The sequence below is a fragment of the Bombus vancouverensis genome, chromosome 3 (genome assembly GCF_051014615.1).
Source record: "Bombus vancouverensis nearcticus chromosome 3, iyBomVanc1_principal, whole genome shotgun sequence".
NCBI classification, from domain to species: Eukaryota; Metazoa; Arthropoda; class Insecta; order Hymenoptera; family Apidae; genus Bombus; species Bombus vancouverensis.
In genome coordinates this window covers 8,939,195-8,956,388 of record NC_134913.1, presented here as the reverse complement: position 1 = coordinate 8,956,388, position 17,194 = coordinate 8,939,195, and the positions used below count along the sequence as shown (strand labels likewise).

Genomic DNA, 17,194 nt, shown 5'->3' with positions numbered 1-17,194 from the left:
GAAGTCGTGCATGGTCCGACGGTTGAGTGATACTCGAAGATAACGACACTTTGGCCGGCATTAAGGCATAAATATGGAACGAGGGTCAGGTGCGGCGACATGGACCGTAAGTGGGCAACGTGGTGAGGTACGCGGTCAGTGACATCCGTGAAGCCATCTCTTCGGGACCTACAGGTTTGACCAGAATTCACAGCATCACGTGAATGCAGGCAAGTACAGGAACCGCTATTCGTGCAGCTGTGTAGCAACGACACGCATTTTTCTCTTCTTCCCTCCTCCACGTTCCACAGATCGTTTCCGCGAGGATTTCGAAATCTCGTTCCCGGTTACGACACGGATATCACTTTCCTGTCAACTTTTTTTCGAGCTCGCTCGTCCAACGCGTCGTCAATCAGAGACGTCGAATCGATCGAGGATCGATGATCACGGCTTACTCGTGCGGTCGATGAATTACACTGGGAACTGGATTCGGTTCATTGAATTCAAACTTTTTCTTATTTGCTACTCGAGATACGTACAAAATGTCTTTCCACGCGGTCTCGTTTTGAAACGATCGAGGCGAATCCCTCGAGGATGGGGATAATTTCAACGAAATTGTCGTTCGGAATGGAAAGACAAGAAGATTTCTTTGAATATCCGAGGCCAACCAGGAGTTAACGAAACTCGTGGCTTTTTATCAAAGGAACGTTTCATGGTGATGGCGATACGTCGAGAATATCGACCTTTTTCTCGAATGCAAACGCCCCGCAAACGCCCCTCAAACGCGCCGATTTGATGGAAGAAAACCACGTCGGCTGGTTGGATCGAATTGGATCGAAGAACGCGTCGATCTCGATGGATGCTCGCTCGCTCGAAAGGGAAGCTGTGGCGAAAACGGCGACGATAGGTGCGCACGAGGGACAGGATCACCCAGTGATCTAGTTGAAAAAAGGAAGAATCGCGAGAGGAAAGAGAAACAGAGGGAGAGAAAGAGAGAGAGAGAAATGTACGGAGTCGTGGGGAATTCAATCGCTCCCCACGACCATTTGTCCACACCTGCTGTTCGTCGAACCAGCCAATTGTCGGCGGGGTGGAGGAGTGGCAGGTTCGAGGCAAAAACGTTGCATCTCTAATGAGTTCTCATTGACGATGCAACGTTTTTGCACGTCGCTGCGTTCGAGGTAACACGCTGTTCCGAGAATGATTCCCGATGGCTACGCGTTGCGACGGGAAACAGGATCGATGCTGAATCGTGGCGTTGATGGATCGCGGGAAGGATGACTAAGATCCAGCAAGTGATCGTGGTTGTTCGTATTTTTTTACCATCCGTTTTTACCGTTTGAGTGAAACCGGAAGATGTATCGATTGATCAGATGTTGCAACAACCCTTGTGAGAAGGTTAATAGAAATTCTGAATCAAGTGCGATGCGCTTGATTAGAATTCGATACAGGTGTCTATTAAGGTAGTTGAATGCACAGAATGAAAATCAACGTAACAGAGATCCAATTCAGGAAGTGACGAATGTTAATTCTGTATTCCGATAGTTGTTTGTCAGTGAAATTAAAATTGATCAAACACGGAAGAAATAGAAGATTCTGACGCACACAGATATTACAGGTTCGAGTTTATATCTCTCTTTGTAATAGTGTTGGATATAATAGTACAGAACATACATAATTCAATTATGTAATAATTTTGTCCGGGTATAATTTCGAGGATTAACAGCTCTTAGAGTACTCTCTCTACTGACTTTCTTACCACGGATTTTGTGTTTTAGTCGACGAGATTGTGATCTTAGCTGTCTAGCTCTTGAACACAGTGTAATTAACTCGGTTGTATGATCTTAGACTAATTTTTAGAAGAAACAATCTTGAGTATATTGCCTATCTTATTGATGACTAGGTAATCACCCAACAATGATCTCATAAAAAATGTAGTGATTGAGTATGGATGGAGTGATGGAGTATCAGCGAAACGAGTAATCTAGCAAACTAAGAGATACGAAGATTGTCAAAATCAGATTGTCAGCATTTGATCGTTCATTGAAACAGGCCTCTATAGATTTAGCATTGAGTACGCGAATAACGAAAAAAGATAGCAAATAAAATCGATTTATTTCTCCAACCATTAATCTGAACCAATTTTAATTCAACATTGGTACAGGGCCAAATGAAGTAGATAAATTTACCGACGTAACACTGTGTATTTTCCTACGAACTTGACCTTGAGTTTCACGTGACGTAACCCTGATGCAGGTGAAAGTGGTCTCTGCCTGCTTGCCTTTTGGAATGATTTCTGATGCAGCAACGGCATCATGGCCACAGGGCAGAGATGACTAATCGGTCCCCGATCGAATCTGTCAGTCGACCACGTTCGATCTATCGTTGACCGTGAATAGCAGGCGCGGTCAGGGATAGTCTGCGTATATACGTAATTCGAAACCGGCTTGACGTAAACGGAAGAGAACGTATACGATATCCCCGAAGAAAGCATGGCTCTTGTGATGGAGAAGAGTGGCCGCACTGGGACGACCCGAGTGCCGTCGAAGAACGAATATGGTGTGCCAGGTCCATGGGAAAGCACCCTGGGGCCCTCGACTTGCCTGATGCCAGAGGTGAGCATTATGAGGTAAGACTATTCTCTCCTCGAAGGGAAAGGGAGGACAAAGATAGGTTCGATGTCCTGGCGGAGCCTGGCTTGTTCATTCAGAGATTGCCTGGTTGGGTTAGTCATAGCGGTGGTTTGGAAAAAGAAGATTAAGGAGAGATTCGATCGGGCTGATAGTCGACGAAGAATTAATTCTATCCTTGCGTGTTTGTGTAAGTTGAATGTCGGGCAAAATTCAACCGTGAGAAACTTTTCTTTTGTATCTTGTTGTTTTTCGACAATGTTATTTATCCGATGTGCCTTGAAAATTTATCAGAAGGTGTTTAGTTTGGTTATCTGGATAGATCGCTTTGTCGGATAGTATTTTTTTAATTTTATGTTAATACTACCTTTATTACTATTTTTTATATAAATAATTGTAACGTAAATAATAAGTAACAATTATTTATTGAATTTTTTTAACTCATTATGATCCAAATATAGTGCAACTGTAATGTTTTTCTTTAGAAGCAGCTATTCTCAGAACTGCTATTTGTACGCTTTTCTTACGATATCTAAAAATTTTTATAGTGACGTTAATACAATTTTTAATCAAAAAATCACCGTAATCGTATAATCGCGTATTACCGATATTATTCTATTTTTTTAAATGAACGCGTGAAGAATGGAAAGTCTGATCGAAGAAAGTCAGCGTTCTTCCTCGTGAGGACTTCCTTTTCGTGTCATCTCACGTACACTTGTTCCCCGCCAAATGAGTTACGTTCCGACGCGTTGAGCGTGTACATGCAGTTGGTTGAAGCAAGACGGAAGGGAAGATAAAAGTCTTGTGGAGCGAGTGGGTTCTTTTGTGAAAAAATTTTTCTAGTGGATTCGCTCAAAAACTTACCAGAATTGGATTGCGATGCCAGTAGAACAGCCAAGCAGAGTATAATCCCGGGTCGACAAGGCCCGGCGTTCAAGGCCGACATGTCGGCAGTCTTTTTCCGTTTCCTGAAACCACGAAAGAAGTATTGTTAGCTACATCTGTTCTATTCGGGTGTTTAACTTCTTGAATAACATTTCTTATTCTTTTTGATATTCTTTATACTACGAAGCATAAGTTTGAAACTTAAGTTTAATTCGAAAATATATAACGAAAGTTGAATATATTTTTCTATAAAGTTTGATTGTTTTAATTCGAACGAAGAAATTTTTCTATCATTTCTTTTTTATTGCTATTATTGTATTGTATATGTATTATATTGTATTGTATTGTATATTATTTTTATTATTTTTATTTCATTGAATTTTTTTTATTCTTTAGAATATAAATTTATTACGTTTGAAAGTTTACTATATATCTGATAAAATATACAGCTAAAAATGCCACAATCTTTATTCTACATATAAGCATAAAATAATTATTTCATAAATTGTATGACTTACATTCAAAATTATAGAGAGTTATCACAAAGCACACGTAAATAATATAGAATTAAAAAAACAGGGAAAACTATGAATATTAGAAAGTAAAGAATTAGTACATTCATGAATTTCTCAAATTTATGATATTTAAAGACCATTATTTTCTCGCATTACACAATCCAAAAGTGTACGTGTACTACTGTTCGAACCAATGGATTACTCAACATCCTTAAACATTTCTTTTCACGGCATGTCTATAAAGAAGATGCTGTCATTCTTCCAATTTCTTTCAAGCATTCAGTGAAGAGCGATTTCCGTAAACAGACGTCGGTTAGAAGTATTATACCTTGGCACATTGGTCGATCGCGTTTCTTCGTTCTTATGAACTCGACCGTGTACCAACAGCAAAATGTAATAAGCCATTGTTCGTTTTTCTCCGCTGAATGTTAAGGTCATATTTATCCTGTCACGTGGCATTCTAGTGTAACTGTCGTCCAGTGACAGCTGGACGTGCTTGGAAGCGAGCCAATCGCATACCTTCGCACTTCGACCGGCTAGTTCTCGCGATACATCGGCGTGGTATGCAGATCAGGCTGACGGATGAATAAGCACGCGTATTTCGGTGTCAGCCGAGACGTGAAAATTCACGAACACGAGGAACGACTTGTATGTTGCCAGTGAAACCGATTCACATTACTAAATACCAAGTCCCTTTCACGTGTGTACGTGGGGCGTGAATTTACGAGATGTGGGTGCGTGGGAATGCGTGTTTGGATTCGCGTGATTTCCGGCTGTCTTTTCACGGTGATGTGTGCAGGAATTTCTCGTGAAATTCAAGGGCAAGTTCAAGGATAACCATGAAAAATCGGGAGTGCATTGGAATCAAAATCGATTCAATAAAAAAATAAGAAATTGTAGAAGATATAGTACTTGGGTGTCCGAATGACGTAGTACAGTGTTTCGTATGAATTTTAATTGCTTGAATTTCGTTAGAGATGACGTAGATAATGGAAAAATTTTACGAGAAAAATATCAAATTTGAAATTAAAGATGAAGATCCGGTGATGTACTAAAGTCGAAGAATTTGTCGTGGAGCTGTTGAGATTCGCATAATATTCAGCAAAAGTCTGACCAAATTTATGCGTTTGGGTAAAACATAAGTTTTGAACAATTTACATACTGTTAACTGGTTAAAGTTTAACAAATTCAAGGATAAAGATGAGAATTTAACGATATACTGGAATCGAAGAATATGTTAACGAAATATTGGAACTCGTTTGATGTGTTTTGCAGATCTTTGCGCTGCGAAAGATACAAAAATAAAGATACGAAATCGATAATATCGTAGCTGAATAATCTATAAAAATTTACATTGCGAATTAATTGCGAAGATTTAGCAAGAGGTCAGAGAAGATTCAGTATTTCATCATCCGGAGTCAACGAACGACGAATGTGATAAGAGCCGGCATGAAGAACGAATTACGTATGTTAGGAACGCGTTTCACAGGACTAACCATTTAAAGAGAGAAAAAAGAGGAAAAGAGAGAGGGATCGAAGGGAGAACGAAGCAAGAGAGAAGGAACAAAAGGAAGAATTGACAGGAAGAGAAGGTGGACTTTGGTGAAGCCGGCGCATACCAGTTGCGACAGCGGCTTAATACAAAGGGCCACCGAGATAAAAGAGCGTGGGTAGTTTCTCTTTTTAAGTCTTCGACTTCATCTTTTCTCGTCGTCTACGTACTCCCTCCGCTGGAATTTCATTGTTGATCGAACGAGCGAGACAGAGAAAAATAAAGGATGGAAGCGAGGAAGGAACGCGACTCGTGACACCTAAGCTCGTGCCTGCTCGTTAACGACGCTGTAAATTACATCTTGCAAGTATCGTAATGAATCCTCGTCGTTGCTGGATGGATTTCCTCTAATCTTTTTTTTCCCTTGCATATGCAACGAACGACCGAGGGAGTCAACCGTCAGAGGCTAGATGCGAAAATCCTGGTTCCTCACGAGCCGGCAAAAGCTGCGTGTCATTGCGTATTCAGGATACGGCCCATTGAACCAAGGAATTCGGTGAATGGGTATGAACATGCATTGACGAGCGTCTCGATCCCTTGCCGAAGTATTCATCGGTGAATAAATGCAGACGCACTGTCGAGTGTTGAAGTGGAAGGGGGTTAGCCTTTGCGGTTTGTATTGAGTGGTTGTCGATGAAAATTCAACAGTTGGACAAATGTATTGTGACAGAACTTCTTTAACAAGTGCATAGTCCGTTGACCCATATGTGGTTCAGTGTACTCTTTACTCTACCTTTCTCTAAATGAGCATCAACATTTTAATAACGTTATGAGAAACTCAATAATTGATTCTTATGAATGTTATATGTAAATATTTATAGATTTTGTTGAATCGTGAATATGTTAATATTATACAGTTTTGTAGTTGACGCAGAAATTTGGCTATCGGATTTTCAATGAATAATCGATTGACAGAAGCGTGAAAGCAGGGATCATACAAATTATTTCAGTAATGCTTACAACCCTTCGGCGTACGCGTACACAAAGAAAAGGAGGAATTGTTTGACACGTCGCAACGATATGTATGCTAACCACCGAAATTCCGTAAAATTAAAAGGGCCGCCACTTTCTACTCGCGCCTATTTTCTTCGAAATTCAATGAATTCACGTCCCATTGTCCTATTATCGCATTCTTAGCTAAACGTGCTCGTATGTTTGTTAACACAGACGACAAGGTAGACGCCGTTACGCTCTAGCAGGCTAGAAACGGCACGCCCACACGATGACACGTCGTGAATGAAAATGCGAGCGCACACCTCGTTTCACCGGCCGATCGTTCTTTCTCTTTCATAGCATCGTTCCCCTTTTTCCCCACTGTCTTGTCTACTTCCCTTTCGTCGTAAGATCGACATTCGCGTCGATTCACCCTCATTCGTCGCGAGTCGCGTTACTTTCCTTCTTGCAGGACCCGGTTGCAGCCACACTCGCCGAACCGCGACTAATTTCACTTACGCTCTCGATACGGCCGTGCTGCAACCGAAAACCCGATTTCACGAAGCGATACGGATACAGATGAGTACCTGACAACTAAATAAGCGTAATCACGTTCCAATAGTGAGAAGCAAGTGATTTTTTAAATAGGAACGCTGATGGAATTAGCGAGTCATGGGCAATTATTCGAATTAGGATCACTAGATCAGGTTCTTTAAGAAGTCATTCACTATATGTGGAACATTATTGAATGGAGCTCCATACGGGAGCTCCTCATTAGGAGTTTGAAATTTTCTTTCATTACATTTTTTGTTGTTTCTAAATAACGCATCGTTAGCTGTATAATTAGTCTCTTGTGAATGTGCCAGATTTTAATGTTACAATAATTTCTTAAGATTCAAAAATGGAATTTTGAAGTTCGTGCTCCTCGTAAGTAACATATTGTTCGCTGTAATTTACTGACACATACAGCATTTACTGACACGGCAAACAATAAGATTATATCACTTCCGTATAAAAAGCGTATTCATTACGCTAATTCAAATTCGATAATAAGTAGTAGTCGATAGTAAGAGCAATAAATGCTCTTTTAAAGTAGAAGAATTCTCTTATCGAGCTGATAGAAACTGTGGTTCGATAAGGCGCCCAAGTACAGATAAATTTGAGGCTAACCAGGAAATTTAGAAGTAGATCGAGAGGGCACGGAGAGGACTGTTAGAAACCGCAGTTAGAAACAACAGGCTGATAACGATCAAGGAATGATCTCCTCTATCCCGGATAACAGCTGTTCGCGCGATAATTGCAACAACATAGGAGTTTGGTTTGAGTATAAGGTGCAGGTAGATGCACCCACAGGTCCGGTGAAATGGGGTGCCTGGTGCCAGAGGTTCCGTTAGAGCCCGGAGGCTGCGTTCGTTCACCATTACCGTGGAACGCGGAATATGATTACCTTCACCTGGGAACAAACTGTTCGTATCCCCTCCGGTGCGGAGACCGTGGGCGAAGTTTCCACCACGGAACCCGTGTCCCGGTTAGCCGTTGATACTCGACGATGTATCGTGATTAGGTAAAGACTGGACCTCCGCACGATTTCCGACGTTCCAGGCCGTGAGATTGAGATCATGCGGTCTGACTCTAAGTCTGCGTTATATTAGGTTCGTGCATAGGAAATATCATCTCTGAAGTTTGATTTTATAACACGCGTATCATTTATTAAATTTAGTCGAGTGTTAATTAAGGTATTGCACATTGATCCATACGTTGCGTAAAATTTCGTCAATTATTTTTGGATAGTTTTAATTTTGGAAGCAAAAGTGATCTTTTTTGTTCTGGAAAGGTATCTTTCTCCGACAGAAGTTCCGAAACCGTGAACAATAGAGCGGAATATGTTGCCAAAAGTTGTCTTTTTGTAACTCGAAGATCGTCACAGTCTTAACACGCGGATATTGTAACTTTGCGCAGAATCTAATAAAAGACATTAAATATTCACCATTCTGTACACCAGCAATAGCGAACAAATGCGAATATAGAAATGTTTTCTTGTACGAACACAGCAAGATTCTTCAATCAGTAATTTAATTGAGTGAATTGTTCAAGATCACATTGGTTCACGCTTGAACTTATAACTCACAATTAATTTGACCTAAGTCAACTTCCTCGATTACAATCGGCAACGAGCATAACCTTAATACCTCATGAAATTCAGAGATCATAGATTTCGGAATATGACAACAAATCAGATCAAATACGGCATCGTTTACATGTACAGTTAATTCGATTTCGTTATGTTGTATGCGTTGTATGTTATGCAAATGGACTCGCATGCGTGCAACGAGCGAGATCGCGACATTGGAACTGGTCCCAGTTCGAGAAGCGCGCGATAAAACGTTCCTTACCGTTCTTATCTATTAATTGAAACGTTTTCAATAATTTACGTTCGATAATTTTTCGAGAACCAGAAGAGCTTCTCTTTACTTTTGTCCATTCCTGTTTTATGGCTACCGAAGTTTTTTTTAATCGTGATGACTTGGTTAGAATGGGTTATTTTTATTAACTTGTTATCGGTAGTGTGCGCATAACGGTGATATTTCGTATAAAGTGCTGGAAGAAGTGGACGTGGCACGGTGACACGATGCGAGGTTCTTACTTCCGACATGGTAATACCCTGAATGAGTATCGGGCCGATCGAGCAATGACTAACGGACCTGTCCGCCTCTCCTAAAAGGCAGACTGGCCCGTTGAAACGATGCTTCATCTTCTTAGAGGGACAACATGATGATTCGACGTCCAAAAGCTCGATAATTGACAGGCCAGGCTCGTCGGTTATCTCGAATCCTACGCGGTAACTGGTTGTCCTGCTTTGGCTATAAAGTGTCCTTGGGAACCTGTTCGAATCATGTGTGCTTCCCACATTAATCAAACCATAGTCGAGATTATTATGTCTCTTGACAAATGGTTATTTGCAAGGTACAAGAGTTTGGAGCCAGTTCTGGTATTCTCGGTTTATGAACGAAAATAAAATAGGAAATTACGTAGTATGCTATTTCTGGCTTTCAATAGGTTTCTTAGATTTCGCCTCTATCGTTTTTTCATTTTTCAATGCAGCAATATTTGATAAAAATGGTAAGCAACAAGTTCTACACGTTACAGAATTGTCTAATTTGAAATTCTCGCAATTTTTTAGCTGTTGAGGATTAAATGCGAATTCTGAATCGAATCGTCTAAACGACAGCGTCAAATACAGGTTAATAATCTATCCATTCGCTGTCATGCGTGTTAATTTAAAATGCGTAAAAGCTCAAACATCCATTAAAAGATCTTAGAATAACGGTAGTGTATATATAGACAAAATAATCTGTGGACATACACAGCTCGAAAATATTATAATTCTAAACCATACAAGAGTACCGTACGAGACAAAGCTAACATTACAAATTAATTTTTCAAGGTTCACTGCACATCGCGGCCAAAGGTTAAAGAGACACGAGGTTTAACGTGGTCGCTAGGAAAAAGTAATTTTATGGCTAATACCGGAGGAAGTTTCAAAGAAGCAGGCAACAAGCTCCGTGCCGCTGTATCTGATACAAGAATCCTGGTCGAGCCGGTAACCGGGAGTGGACCGAATGCAAAAGCGGCTGCGTCGTGATCTGCACGTTTCAGTTTATGGGCGCAAACGGGTTCAAAGATCAGGGATCTGTCTTTCTCTATTTCTCTTTGAGGGCGTGAAGGTGAACACTCGGTCAAGTCGAAGCTAGTAAATGACGTTATGTAAATTGTCAGGTATACTGTAAACTTCCGTGACTCTGCTACCATTAGCAGGGACTCTGCACCAGGCATTAGCACTGGACTCTTCCAATAGACGCCTCTAATCTTCCCTATTCGCGGGTGTTATTTGCGCTATTAATTATGAAAATTCCCTTTTTGCAGCGATCTCCGTTCATTTCGTTCCTGTTACTTGTCGCGTGTTTAGGAGGAAGGTTTGGTCTGGAGAAAATTCCCTGTCTCGTCTCACCCCTGCAAGCCATCTCGTTTCCGCATGCCGCGAGTACTGAACAGTTGCAGACTGGTCCCGGAGGCTTCTCGACAGGTTGACGGCGAGCGGCTCGTTACGCGATCATCGGCGGGCAATCTGAACTCGAAAGGAGCCGTACACTACAGGGAGCTGCGTACGGCCCTTTCTGTTCGATACAAACGAGGATTCGTAGCTAGCAGTGGCTTCTGCGTACCACTGATCGTCCGATCCCCACGTAAAGGATATTACATTGGCTATGTGCCTCTCAAAGTTCGCGTAACATTCAATTTTCCATCATCGATGAATATACGACTGGTCTCTCCGACACAAAGAAGCATCAAGCGACGAGACCGTCCGTCCGATTCATCAACGTTATTGTAAAACGTAGAATCATCCGACTGCTGGCATGAAACGGCACAAATTGCACGCAACGAAGAAAAGTCAGTCTGAGAACGCGGGTTCCTCGCAGAAAGGTTCAGCAAAGCACGATATCCGTACGGCGGATATTACGCCGGAGAAATCATTAGCACGGGGCTAAGCTGTGGCTAAGAGCGGAGGCAAGCTTCGGCTTGGCCGTGTTTAGAGCTCCGCGAGGCGATTATATTGCGGGTTAAGGGGCTATCGGGTATTCATTACGCCTAATGACCTCTCGAAGCGGCGAGTGCTTTTGGGCACGATGAAACGATGGAACGTGAGGCGGCAGCGGCACGGTCGGAGAAGGCACTCTCGGAACAACGGGGTTCGATTACTCAGGGCCTCGACGTTCACACGAGGGTGCTCGAGCAACAGGTCGGCATCATGTACACGGGCCTCTATTTATAGATCTACCTGAGCTAGAATTACGTGGGGTCGAGGATAAGCCTGCCGACTCCTCGTCTTCACCTGAATCCACGACGAGGTTGTTGCGAGGCTCTCGTCGCTACCCTTCTTCGGCCATATTTGGTTCGTTCGCACCGGCAAATCGCGTTTCACTCGGTGATTCTTAGGAATTCGCCCCGACCGATCAACCGGTTCTACTCCTTTTTCGCATTTTTTTATTCCACCCTCCCGGGTTTTTCCCCATCTTCTATCTCGCCATGGACTTCCAGAAATTTATCGGTTCCATGGAGCTTCGTTGTGCGAATTTCGCAGAATTTTGGCTACGTAACCGTCTAGTAATGCGAGACCCTATAAACCACGATGAAGAAAAGATTACCTGGTCCATTAGCGTTCCTTACCCTTAGGATTCTTGATAATTATACGTTTTGGATGTAAATTTTTAAGGCAAATAACATCGTCTGTTTTTATCGATGTTAATAATACATTTTCAGATAAGTATTTTCGTTTCTAGGAATATTTCAAGAATTTTTCCACTTTAACTACGTAAGTCCCAAAAAATATACTTTGAACAAATCATACGAATCAAGTAATTTTGGATACCGTGTAATATCAATTCAGTAGTCTTTCGGATAACATCGTTTAAATAGAAAAAAGACATTTCATCACCAAATTACCAGTCGATATCGAACACGAAACGAGTAGAATGGATTGTTGCAGGATACGCGAATCGAGGCACGGGGAGATTCCTTCACTGGCCGGACAGTCTAATCGTTTTCGACGTAATAACCTCGAACTACTATCATTCCGTTTTTCGAAGACGACGCGAAACCATTGGAGCATGTCGTAAGAGAGTCTTGGAGGAGCGCATCAGGCTATTCAAAGTCCCCCCTCCCCATTTATCTTGCCCATCCTATGGAGTTGTGCGTCGCGATTGAAACGTCCCCTCTGTGTCGATCGATCGTTCGATCGCTCAGCAGCACGTAATAACGAGTATTACCGCAAGATGCGGCGATTCCCCTGGTATTATAATATCTTGTCGAAAGATCGCATCGGGGCTGGATGCCTGCAACCTCGATAGGTATCTCTCTTTTTCTCTCCTCTCCCATCTCTCGATTCATCCCCTGTGATGCCTCGTCACGGAACACGCGGCTACGCTCACGTTTAACGCGATGCATCGAAATACTTCTTTTCGTACTGTAATGTTACTGTTATTATTTAAGCCGCGGTGTACATTCATTACTGTGATTATTAAATTTGAGCAATTTGCCGGTGGTACACGCCGCGCATCGTAAAATGGATACGCGTTAAGAGGCGCGCGCAGATACGCTCGCTCACCGCGCGTTCATTTTCGTTAAACGAAAGGGAAATTATTTCGGCGTACGTGTTCTTGTATTACGCTAGACCGGAGTTGCTCGAGCGGAACGCTGCCTGCGCGAAGAGGAAGATTACGAAAATTGAACCGAATTGATGAGGAATTTCGACTTAACTAGCGGATATGTTTCTGGTGAAGCGCACGAGGTAACGAGACGAACAAATCGATTGACATTTATGTTCCATGTCGGAGAAGATTGAGCGTAACGAAGGATCATGGAGGCAACGAGTGTTTGAAAATTGAAGTTTTACAGATACGTTTTTGTTGAGTAGGGAACAACTCCAATTATAGAGGTCAGCGAATACCATAATAAAGAAGATATTGATCAGTATCACGATCAATATGCTATCAATGAATACTGCATAAGAAACATACTATTCTGTCGTATGTTGTTACTAAAATGTGTGCTAAATTACTCACTAATTGCGAGAAAATGTTTCAGTTTAAAGGCTACACATTAGGATGGAACGATCACACCGCTATAATTCTCACTGTTCTGTATGCTTAATTAATTATTCATATATGAACGTTATATCATAGAAAAAAAAAAATACCGAAAGAATTTAACACGGTGTACCTGAAAGATCTAGGAAGTCACCGTTCCTGTAAGGATCGCAAAGTTTTATCGTTATATACGAACGCAGCACGAAGTTGCTATGCGAAACAACTTTACGCCAGCGTACAATTAAGTTGATATTATTACCGCGCACACATAACTCGGCCGTAAGTTACTCGCATTCTTCGCATCCTGCCTCCGTATATCTCCCTTATATATCTGGAAAAAGTAATAAAGGCCTAATCCCATCTTCAACGCCAGACGTTATTCTTCTTCCTCGTTTACGATTCCATCTTCTTGAAAGTCGTGTTTTCCCTCGGCAGAGATCGTGGTAAAATTCATGCAAAACGACGAAACAATTTCCGTTTCGTCTATCGCGATGTTCTCTCAAGACTCGTGTTATTTTCTTTTTCCGTTCGCAGCTCGTCTTTTTTTTATAGCGGAAGTCGCTCCTTATCTAATTTCTCCTTCGTAGTCCCTGTCTTCCCCTTTCGGCGAAGACTTCCTGCTTTTTGGTCTGGCGTTTGTACAATCCGTTAACGTCTCTGCCACGAACACACTTTTCATCCTTTTCCTTTGCCCGAGCTTCGTTATCGACAGAGTTCCTTTGACTCAGCTTCCTCTTCCCCGTCATTCGTCGTTAGTCACCCTGTCAGCTTTCCACTTCTCTATCTGTGTATCGTTCTACGTAGCGTGTATAACGAAGAACACAGAGAGGCGAAACCACCGAAGAGAGAGGGAATTTAGAAGCCGCGATAAAAGCGAGGGTCCCTTCTTTGTTTGACGAGAGCCTTTTTCCACAGGCGTCTTTCACGTTCCCATGCGAGATGCCTCTCCATCCTTCGTGGTGGCAGCCTGGACGGGGCAAACTCACCGAGCTGTCTGAGTTTCCGGCGCGAGAAGTGCCCAGAGCTCGTGTAAACACGAACAACGCCCGTTCGTATACGGCCCCGGCTAGGGAATGCAACGACTTCTTCACGGATAATCCATAAGTGGCTGCGGCCCCTTGTCCGTGTGCCGTTGTTGTTGTTGCTGCTGTTACGCCAGTGTCTATTGCGTTGCAGTTCTCCCGGGATCTCGTGGCACGCATCCGCGAACGCGCTCCGCTTTATTCGCGCAACGTCTTGTCGTAATTTCAGAGGATTCTTCCCCGGTCGGTCGATCGTGCCTCTCCCTGTAATTTTAGATTTCCCCCTCGAGCCGTTTCCCGGATGACTACGATCCGAGACGCTGGTAATTGTAAAATTAATTTTACCACAAAGTGAAGCAAAGCCGTGGAAAAACAGGTTCCCGCGACTCTCTGGTTGACGTCTCCTCTCCATCCTGTCTTCCCTTTTCCTTCGGTTACCACTTTTTACGATATATTTCTCTACCGGCTCCTCCCTCCTAAAGGACTAGTAATCCAATTATGGACATTTTTTTGTCAAGTTGCGCGTGGTCCGCATAATACGAGGCGCGATATTAGAGCTACGTAAGTAAATAGCATTGAAACACTGATCGGGAGAGCCGATCAAAGAGGCAATTTGCACGAAATTAAAGTGGCAACGATCCACGTATAGAGAAGAGGTATCGAGCGAGGGAGGGCTAATCGGGGCTAGGTAATCGGCGAGGAAGATGATTGGTGGCAGATGTGTAGCCCTGTGTCGCGATCGCGATCATGGACAGGAATGCTCATCCAAGTCTCTCCCTACGTTCTCTTTCTCTTTCTTCCTTTTTCATGATCTCTTTTGCTCTGTTTGAGCTGGACGCGCGCCCTTCCTCATTATTTCTCTGTTCCTCTTTAACCCTGTGATCGGAAAGATCAGGGCGTTTCGAACGCGCCGCAGCCGATCAGATCGCGTAATAACAGGAAGGTACACTGTGATCGCGGTAATTAAAACACACCACGTTGTAATCTTCAGTCCATTAGAGCCCATCAATTACAACCTCCCCTCCCTTAACCAGGCGCATCTTGAAGCGAATCCACTGGCCGGTATCTGTAGTGCATAATTCAGGACGTGTTTCGCGATAATGGTCCCTTGGATGGCCAATGAATCGATAGGTTCCTGGAAAGGCACGTGATTTAGAGGAGCAGCTCGCGAATCCTTCTCCTCTGGTCCGTTCTCGATTAAAATTTTTTGTTGCTACGTGGTCTGTGTCCTGTCCCTAATGATCCAATCGCGGTAGCACCGCTCTCATAATGGATTCTGATCGTAGCTGGATTTCGAGGAAATTAGTTGACAGGGGCAAGGTCTATTCCCGTGGGTGATATAACATGGTAGAGACGATAGTCCAGTTTTTATCTGCAAACAGCTTTTCTGCCACCGAGAGCAATTTTTCACGCGATCGTTTCTTTCATTCCTAAGGGACCTCTTGCACGAATGTAAAATATTTACGTTGAAGCGATTTCATGGCAATAGATTCGCAGCGCTATAGTGAACGTAACGATTTACGCGTTTGTTCACGTCGATACGAGTGATTTTTCTCAAGTTTCGATGCAAACAAACGATACGATATTATCTTAATTTTGCAACTGTGACCAATTCAATTGCTAAAGATCGAAAGCAATTAAACTGTACAGCGTCAACGAAAAGTTGAAAAGTGGCAACGATCTCATATCGTTCGATTATGATTGAGAATTGGCAATGTTTGCTTTTCATGGCAAATTTATTTCGCTTCTCAAAGCATTTATTGCCACTATAAATTCATAACAGACGAATACTTGATATTCCGAAGCTGAATACGAAGTGTCTATAGCGGAATTTAAAGTGATGCGATGGATACTAAAATGTCGCATTTAAATGTGAACGTTCAAGTATATCTTGCTCCCCCTGCGAATATTTTTGCGTTAGTCCGAAATATATTGGAAGTAGGGGAAATCGTCGTTGTTCTACAACGATGGGAGATTATTCCACGATCTCTATAAAAGCTAGCCGCGAAATCTCTAAGGAATCCAGTTTGGATGGAAAAATATGCAGGGGATCGACTCTCGTCTCTCCTGGTTCTCAATGTCATTATATCTCCCCTGAGTATTGTCGTATGGATTTAGATATAACGCCATTTAAGCCATTCCTTACGTTCGGCGAGTGTAATGCGAACGCAATGCCATCACCAGGCTAATCTCGTTCAGCGTTACGTAATGTTTCACGTCCTTTCTCCGCTATCTTAACTTTCTTTGGGGATAATGCTCCAACCTAAAGCCCTAATCGAACGACAGGGTAACGTCGTCCATGCAAATGGGATCTGATCCTCGTCTGAATAATCGATGCGGTAAAGTAATGGGACTAAGAGTTGGATCGTTCGTTGAAAAATCCTCGTGAGTTATCTAGGCTCTTTCCTCGCTCTTCGACAACTTGAACCGCGTTCTTCCGTTATCAAGTATTCCCTCTCTTCCTTTGCTATTATTGGCAGATGCGGCCAGTTACGATCCAGGGAGCGCCGGAAATTGTCCGTTATGAGGAGCTCCGGTGATTAATTATTATGCAAACTAGCGGTATCCGTGTTTCTCATCCTTTAAGCGTCTCTAAGATGCCGCTGATCCTCTTGCGGCAGCGCGTGTAATGGCGTGTCTTAGACTTGCACGGCTGGGCCGCAACGTTTGACAGAAATAGCATATAGCCGATGTTCACGGCGAGAAGAATGTGGAATGCCATTCTGACGGGCTTTTCTACGTGGTTCAATTGCAGCCTGTCGTCTCTGATCCTTGAAGACTGTAGAACGTTACTTGATGGGCAATATGTTACGGTTATTCAGAGGCAAATGGTATCGCGAAGGAGATGTCTTGTCAATTAATCCTGCCGGCGTTATGCTCGCGATTACAGTTTGTTGCGACTATTATCCTCATAGGTAACTCATGTTTCAGGCGAACGTTAATATCCGTGTTCTATGTTCGTGGCAACAGAAAAAGATTTCTAACGACTAAATATAGCGGATAGTGGTCTGTGATATTGGCGAGTGATGATTTA

General features: G+C 42.7%; 1 protein-coding gene across 2 annotated transcripts in view; it reads right to left on the bottom strand.

The window, feature by feature from the left end:
• Nucleotides 1-17,194, bottom strand: part of LOC117165757 (uncharacterized) — a 60,533-nt gene that overhangs the window by 23,401 nt on the left and 19,938 nt on the right. For both annotated transcript variants that reach the window (XM_033349118.2, XM_033349117.2), the window contains one exon: nucleotides 3,474-3,577. In XM_033349118.2, coding sequence (XP_033205009.2) covers nucleotides 3,474-3,555 — 82 coding nt within the window. In that variant the 5' untranslated portion in view covers nucleotides 3,556-3,577. The remainder of the gene's footprint in view (nucleotides 1-3,473; nucleotides 3,578-17,194) is intronic.